Source organism: Lipotes vexillifer, unplaced genomic scaffold (assembly GCF_000442215.2).
Source record: "Lipotes vexillifer unplaced genomic scaffold, Lipotes_vexillifer_v1.1 scaffold371, whole genome shotgun sequence".
Classification (NCBI taxonomy): Eukaryota; Metazoa; Chordata; class Mammalia; order Artiodactyla; family Lipotidae; genus Lipotes; species Lipotes vexillifer.
In genome coordinates this window covers 1,448,617-1,456,828 of record NW_006786304.1, presented here as the reverse complement: position 1 = coordinate 1,456,828, position 8,212 = coordinate 1,448,617, and the positions used below count along the sequence as shown (strand labels likewise).

Genomic DNA, 8,212 nt, shown 5'->3' with positions numbered 1-8,212 from the left:
CAAAAAAAAAAAAAAAAAAAAACCTCCCATGGCCCAGGCTTCTCACCATGACCCCCAAGCTCTGCCTTGTCCCCCACACTGCTCCAGCCTTGTCCTTACCAGTGCTTCCCTTGAACTCTGCAATGATTTAGCCATCCTGCCTTCTTGCATTTCTCCAAATACCAAGCTCTGTCACCTCTAGGCTTTTATACATGGCTATTATTCCCTTTGCCTAGCCACTGCTTTCCTTCTTCACCACCCTAGAATCTAACTCCTCATCCTGCAGATCCAGTTTGGATGTCCCTTCCTCCAGGAAGCCCTCCCTGACTCCCTCCTAGGCTGGGGCCAGGTGTCCTCTCTGGACTTCCTTGTCCCAGCCCAGTCTACTCTGGGTGGTCTGGGGACAGGTCTCTCTCTTCCACTGGACTGTGAGACCCATGATGGTAGGGTCAGGGCTGTCGTGGTCACCACTGGGTCCCAGCACTGCCCAGCTGGGCACAGAGGTGCTCAGGGGGTATGTGTTGAGTGCATTAATGCCTGAATGAATGGGTGACTGGGACACAGGCTGTGTGAATCTCCCTGAGCCAGGTGACACCCCCAATTGGTCTCATTTCATTACAGTTCCAAGGGACCTGAGTAGTCACCTCACCCTAACCTTGCCTCTTATACAAATACTGCTGCTCACACGTCTAAAGGAATGAGTTTCCCACCTTAGAGGTAATAAGAGACTGTGAAAACCACCAGTCAGGGATGTTTCTTGGAATTCCTGTCCTCAGCAAGACTTTCCCCATTCCAGAACTTACCAAACACGCCAAAACCCAGGACACAGGTAGCCGTGGCCCATTCCACGTTCCTCACAGCATCTGCAGTAGTGATCTGCTTACAGGTAGCTGGGTCCCCTGGGGCAGAAAATGGGAGGAGGTGTTCAGAGCAGAAAGAACTACTGGGAATTCCCTGGCGGTCCAGTGGTCAGGACTCCGCGGTTCCACTGCAGGGGGCACGGGTTCGATCCCTGGTCGGGGAACTAAGATCCGGCAAGCTGCGCAGCGCAGCCAAGAAAACCAAAAACCAAAAACCAAACGGAAAGAACTACTGACTTAATTCATCCATTCCACAGACGATGGGCACAGAGGTCCAACACAGGAGGCCAAGGTCCCAGGGCTTATTCTATCTCTCCAGACTGGTGCTAGATCCTGGGTGGTGACATCTCAAGACGAGAGCAGGGGTATCTGCTTAGAAACCTGTACCCCAGCCATCCAACCCGGAGGGGGAGGAACTGGTTAAAAGTTGGGTCCACCAGGGAGGAAACCAGAAGCCAGGAGACCAGCCAATCAGATCAACCCCTGAATAAAACAGCCAGAGGAGAAGGGACTTGAAGCCCCTGCTTCCCCTTCCAGAACCCAGGGAAGGCTATGCAAATTGCACACGCAATAGAGAGGCTGAAGGAGGAATGCCTTTGGGTTTCAGAGAACTCACAGTACAGAATCTCGTAGTCCCCAGAGTTGGTGACAAAGCAGCTGCTGTCCTGGGCCCAATCCAGGTGGGTGATAAAACTGGAATGGCCCTGCAGGGGAGGGAAGGGGTGGAGTTAGAGCTGGAGCGAGTAGGATCAGACCAGGATGGGTGGAAGGCAAAATACAAAGGTAGGGTGAAAACACAGGGGGTCTCGAGGAAAGATACACAAGCCTTTGGGGTGTGGGGACGGGGCCACACTATCATGGGCGGGGCCAGACTGTGATGAGCGGGGCTAGACAAATAGGGCTTAGAACACAAGGGGGAGTTTAGAACAAGTGGGCAGAGCTAGACACGGAGGGGCGGGCTTCGAATGCAAGGGGCTGGGCTACACAGAGGGTGTGCTTAGAACGTGAGGGGCGGGGCTACACAAAGGGACGGGCTTGAAACACAGGAGAGGGTAAATGTGTGGGCGGGGCTAAAACTCCTTGATGTGACCAGGGCAGTCAGTTGAGTGTTGAAGCTGTGTTCCCTTGAGGTAGAAAACTGGTTAATTCTGCACCCCCTGCACGGGGTGGCGGCGCGGGCTGGGGGCCACTGCCCACTCACCGAGCACTTGCCCAGACGGCTGACCTTGCGGCCGCCCTGGTCCACCGTGTACAGGTACACCAAGTTGTCGTGGGAGCCCACGGCCAGGTACGCCCCGTCTGGGGGAGGGGGAGGGGGCTATGAGGAGGCACCCAGGCTCTACCCCTCCTCTCTCAGATTCAGCCCCCCACTATCCCAGACTCCTCAGTAGTCCCAAGTTCCATCCCTGCCACAGGCCTGGCCCCGCCCTTAGGCCGTGCCACACAGACTCCACCCCTTCCCCCTGCCAGTAACTCTGAGCTTCAGTTCCCAGGCCTGGCCTCTCCAAGGTCCCCTCCCCGGCCCTGGCCCTTACCTGGAGAGAAGCTGACCACTGAGATCTGTTCATTCCCATCTGTATGGATGGCCACCAGGTCATGGGTCTCCGTGTCCAGCAGCAGCCATCTTTAAGGAGAAGGCATGGTGGGAGAGAAGGGGTGAGCTGATCTGGTAGAGAAGGGTGGCAATCTGTGGGGCCTGAGGGAAGGACCCCAGAAAAGATTAGGGAGAGAGGCTGACTCCAGAGGAATGTTGGGAGATCAAGGCCTGGTAAACAGTTGGTACCTAATTATCATTCTCTGTAAGCTTTGGGGCAGTAGGGAAGGCGGGGGGAGGTGATCAAGGGATAGTTCCTGGGGGGAGCAGAGAAGCCCTCCCCAAATGCCCATCAGCTTTACCTGCCAGTCGCCGTGCCAATGGCCAGGACAGAGCCACTGGGGTGGAAGCCAGCAGAGTAGGCAGGGTCCTGAGGAGGGAGAGAAGAGGAAGGGCTGGGAGCTGGGGTCCCCCTTCCATCTGGCCCACACTTCCCCAGACTCAGAGGCAACTCTCAGCCTGGCATGAGGGCTCTCACCTCGCTCTGCTGCCCTCCAGTAACCTGCTGCTGCAGATGCTCTGGAAACAACTCTCCTTTCCTTTAACATGTCAGCTCGAACAGAAAATATTCCTCCTTTCACTGTTGACTCTGGATCCTTTTTCACTCCTGTTTTAAGCTCCCACAGCTTTATAAACCCAAGATGATTTCCTTAGGGACTTTTCTACTAGTGAGATTGTTGGGACAAAGGCTATCCATATTTTTAAGACTTTTGAAATATCATGCCAATTTGCCTTCCCTTATAAAATTATATATGACTTATCATTAGGCTTGTCTGAGTGCCTGTTTCCCCATATCTTTATCTAACTCCCAGCACAAAATTTTTAAATTTCGGGGGCATTTGGTTGATTTGCAGGCAACAGAGCACCATGGAATCAGACATGGTTTGAAACTGTGGCCCTGACACTTCGTCGTTATGTGACATCAAATAACTTTCCCCATCGTGGCCTTGGTTGCCCCAAACAGAGAACATCAATACACACTCCCCAGGACTGTTATAAGCAAGGTGTTAAGTCCTTAGAATGGTAAGCTGGTGAGTAAGATGGCCTACAGGAAGCACTGAATAAAGGTCAGCTATGATTGTAATTACGAAGGGCAAGTGATTTTACCTTTCTGGGCCCGTTTCCTGATTTTACCTTCCTGTTTCTGGGCGATCCATCATCTCTACTGCCTTGTGGAGGTTGGGGTGTGGGGGGGAGTTAAAAAGACAATGTGGGTAAAGTGCTAAGCCAATGTCAGTCTGGTGGGCAGACTGCCTGAATCAGAATAACCCGAGGGAGCTTGTTCTTATTATAAATTGCAGATTTCTGGGACTAAACTCAGACCTCCTGAACCAGACTTCCCATGCTTGGGGCTCAGGATTCTGTTTTCTAACAACTCAGGTGGTTCTTATGCTCTGGCTAGAGAACTGCTGTGCTGAGCACAGGTCCTGGCATATAGTAGGTGCTCAATTAGGCAGCCAGAGTGAGGATTATTATACATGGCCCTAATAATTTCCGGGGTACACCACCCCTGACTCCTAGAAGTTCAAAGGCCATCAAGTGTTCCAGGATCATAGGTAACCCTGGATTCCTGGAGCAAAACCTCAAAGGGTGGTGTGGGGAATATGATGACTGACCTTCTACTGTCCCATACCACACAGGCAGGAGAGCTTAAAAAACTACATTGCCCAGAATCCCTTGTAGCTAGGGTTGGCTGTGATTTGGGTCTGACAATCAGCTGCACCATTGTGGGCTCTGGAAGGTACAAGGTGGAGGCCCCGCTCTGCCACTTCCACTCATCAGTTGGGCTGTGAAAGCAATAGCATTTGCTATGCTGGTGAGCAGTCACTAGCCTTGAAAGGCAAGGGCACAGAGTATCTGTTTTTGGCCAGTGTAAATGTAGCCAGCATTGGGTCACTCTAGAGCAAGACAGTCCAACTGAACCTTCTGCGATAATGGAGATGTTCTCTATCTGCACTTTCCAATACGGTAGCCAGTAGCCACATGTTTGGAATGTAGCTAGTGCAATGGAGAAACTGAATTTTTAATTCTACTTACATTTAAAGTTAATTTAAGTTTGAACAGCCACATGTATTGGACAGCGTAGCTCTAGAGCCAACACTTGAGTGACCACAGCATCCTGGTTCCTGGATTGCAGTTACGATGACAGCATTTTCTTGAACTCAGTGGTTCCTGACTCCCCACCTTCCTGACTGTGGCAGAGGCAGCAGCTCCTCTGGCAGGTCAGTTCTGTGGTGTTGTTCTGTGCTTCTTTCCAGTCGAGAACCCACTCCTCTAGCCCTTCCAAGTGAGTTTGTAAGCACCCAGTTCCCTGCATTAAATCTCCTTCTGCTTAAAGACGCCAAGTGTGGCTTCCATTTGATGCACTGAACCCTGACACACTGAGACAAGTCTTTCTGTTAGAATGGCGTGTCAAGTTCCCCATCCCTTTACCTCGATGATCCTACTCCACAGGGGCTGGTGGGACTCCACGCTCCACAGATGCACCAACTTATCCTGACCACATGTCAAAAATTGTCCCCGGCTGGGGTGTGTGGCCAGGCCCCACAGCTCTTCCACGTGGCCCTGGCAGAAAGGAGAGATGACAGCACGGAGACTGCCAATCCAGCCCTTTCCTCTGCATCCCCCACCTCCCCGAAGTCTGATGCCAGAAAGAAGTGCTGGACTAGCCCCAGCAACACACTCTCCGCACAGGTTACCCAGGGAAGACCCTTTCCTCAGTGTATCTGAAGGAGGCTGTGATTGGGCAGACCCCTGCCCCAGTGTGGGGCTCGAGGGAAATGTTGCCCCTCCCCCCAGGTCTCTGCTTTCCAGTGTGCACAATGGGAGGCAAGAGACATGATGAGTAGGAGCTTGACTTTGGGAGACAGATGGCGCCCAGCAGCCTGTAGGAACCCATGGAGGGTACTCAGCCTGGTGAGTCTGACTGCAGCTCTCTCTTATTGACTGTGGCAGTCACCTGGGCAGATGACTTCTCCTTGGAGCCTCAGTTTCATCTTCTGTAAAATGGAACCAATCACTGTATGTGGCTCATGGCATTTTTCTGCTCACTCAAATTATGGATGGAAAGTGTGAATAGACGGAAAGTGTATGAGGCTGGTACAAAGTGCTCACCAAGTGGAAGCGGCTGACTATTATCAGTAGTGATAACATACACTATTAATATATAATTAAAGTAATTCACAATGATAATCAACAGAATTATAATTATTGATATTAGTATAATGATTAATGTTAATAAATAATATAAAGCTAGTAATATATTAATAATATAATTAATACTAAATAATATTGATACTATTATTAGAGGTCTTTAAGGTCCATTCTGGTCTTGGGACCCCTAGGAAATCCCTCTAGCCCTTGTTTTTCCTCATCTTCTTCCATGGAAACAAGAGCCAGAGGGGGGGAATCTAAATGCAGCTGCTGTACGGATCTCAGCTACCATGTAAGATGTAAAATGCATGTCAGGAGTGAAGGAAGGGGCGGCGGGGGGTCACTGAACAAGAAGTAATTTTGGCCAAGACTCTTTGAGCCCTTACTCTGTGCCAGGCACCATTCTAAATGCTGTACATGAATTGACTCATTGAATCCTTACAAAACCCCATGAGTCAGTTCTATTATTCTCCTGGTTCACAGAGGCACAGAGAGGTTATTCACTTGCCTCATGTCACACAGCGAGTGAGCGACAGGGCTGTGCTTCGATCCCAGGGGTTTTTTTGGCCACACCATGTGGCTTGCAGGATCTTCCCTGACTACCAGGTATCGAACACAGGCCCCCAGCAGTGGAAGTGCAGAGTTCTAACCACTGGACAGCCAGGGAATTCCCCCAGTAGGCTGGGTTTTTTACTTGGATGTGTGGTAGGGTTCTGGCCCAGGAGGATGAAGGAATGCGCATCTGAGAAGACTCCAGAGGGTCTTCCTAGATCCTTGTAGCCGAAGACCTGGGAGGTGTGTGGTTCAAGGCCTGTGTGACAACCTGCCAGGGCACTTACAGAAATGGACACCACCCTGACCAGCAGGGGGCAGCACAGCTGGAACAGGGCCCTGGGACCCCTCTGCTGTGCTACCAGTTAACCCATTGCTGGACCATGGGGTGTTCTGGGGTGGGGTTATGTGTCAGGAGCAGTTAAAGGGAAGGTAAGTGGTGTTTACCAGGCCAGAGGATAAGGGATGGGGCAGGGAGGTGAGGTGAAATGGGAGTGGGAAGAGAGGAGGAATGAATGGTACAGAGGAGAGAAGAGAGGCAGGTGGGGAGGGAGCAGGGCAGGTGCAGAAGAGAAGCTCACCTGGACGAGCAGCGAGAAGCCAGTGTGGAAAGAGCCCTGCAGGATGGAGTTGCGGGTGGTCCCCACGTACAGCGTGTCACCCCGGCCCTCCGCCACGGTGCGCACGGGGCCGAAGTCCTCGGGGACCTGAGTAGGCAAAGGGGGGTGGGGGGCAGGCAGATGAGTGTAGGACACACACAGAGGTGGGGTTGGGGGGTGGGGGAGACAGGCTGGGAGAGCAGGGTCTAGTATTAGTGGGGTGGGAGGAGGTATCCTCACCTTCATGAGCCTCTCCCCCTCACCTCTGCTTCCTGCAGCTTGCTATAGTCGGAAGCCCAGAGGATCACCCGCCGATCGCGGCCCCCTCCTGACACCAGCGTCCCGTCCCGCAGGGCGCAGAGCCCAAACACGCCGCCATCGTGGACACCCAGCAGGGCCTGTGTGATACGGTTCCCACCTGCAGGGTGGCCAGGGGCAGAGGTCCGCATGGGCAAGCTCCCCCATACTGACCCCAGAAATCACCTCAAACTCTCAATCCTACATCCAGCCATTCACTCACCTTTTCTTCAACCCAGCCTTCCACCCACCCATCTACTCAACCACCCATCTATTCAAATACCCTATCATCCATCTAATAAACCATCTGAAGTAACATCTACCCATCCACCCTTTGATCCTAACCCTAACCCACTTACCCACCCATTCATCACTCACCTATCTACTGGTCTGTCCATCCATCTATCTACTCACCCCTCCAATTACCCATCCATCCAGCCATCAACGCTTCCTTCCTTCTATCCATCCATCAATCCGCCTCTCACCCATTCATTCACCCTCTCTTTCATCTGAGTACCCACTCACAAGTCAATCCATCCTTCTATCCAAACATCCACCCATTTTCCTTTTTTTTTTTCCTATCCATCTACCCATTCACCCATCTATCCACTCATCTGTCAACCTAACCATCTGTTCATCCATCCATTCAGTCAACAATTATTAAACTAGCATTGACTCTGGGCCCAGCCTCATGCTGGGTGATGCTGGGTACTGATGAAGGCAACCTCGGATCTTACCCTCACAGGGATCACAGTCCAGTTTCAGAGACAGACCTACTACCAGTCAGTGATGACCCAACATGGCTGGGGCTGGGATGGGGAAACCCAGGAGACTGTGGGATCCCAGAGTGGGCACCTAGCCTGGTGGGCCAGGGAGGGCTTCCTGGAGGAGGGGACAGCTGAGCAAGGATCTGAAGGTTGAGTAGGAGTTGGCTAGGACCACAGAGGGTAGAAAATTGTTCCAGGCAGAAGGAACAACATGTGCAAAAGGCAGAGAGTACATGGACTATTTAGGAAACTAAAGAAATCTGGTGTGACCAAGTATAACATGCAAGGGACAAGAGAAAGCAGGGCCAGACCATGCATGGCCTCATTGAGGAATCCGGACCTTGCAGACCTCAGTGAGGAATCCAGACCTCGTTCTGAGGGATCTGAACTGTGTAATAAAGGAAGGGTTCA

At 51.9% G+C, this 8,212-nt stretch overlaps 1 protein-coding gene across 1 annotated transcript in view; it reads right to left on the bottom strand.

Moving 5' to 3' along the window:
• Window positions 1-660: 660 nt before the first annotated feature.
• The window catches only part of EML2 (EMAP like 2), a 21,994-nt gene continuing 14,442 nt past the window's right edge, over window positions 661-8,212 (bottom strand). Inside the window, exons 13-21 of the mRNA XM_007458678.1 lie at window positions 7,001-7,155; window positions 6,720-6,845; window positions 4,867-4,998; window positions 2,736-2,803; window positions 2,375-2,463; window positions 2,041-2,138; window positions 1,456-1,543; window positions 783-878; window positions 661-689 (exon numbers count right to left, since the gene is read on the bottom strand). Of these exons, the coding sequence (XP_007458740.1) occupies window positions 661-689; window positions 783-878; window positions 1,456-1,543; window positions 2,041-2,138; window positions 2,375-2,463; window positions 2,736-2,803; window positions 4,867-4,998; window positions 6,720-6,845; window positions 7,001-7,155 (881 nt within the window). The remainder of the gene's footprint in view (window positions 690-782; window positions 879-1,455; window positions 1,544-2,040; window positions 2,139-2,374; window positions 2,464-2,735; window positions 2,804-4,866; window positions 4,999-6,719; window positions 6,846-7,000; window positions 7,156-8,212) is intronic.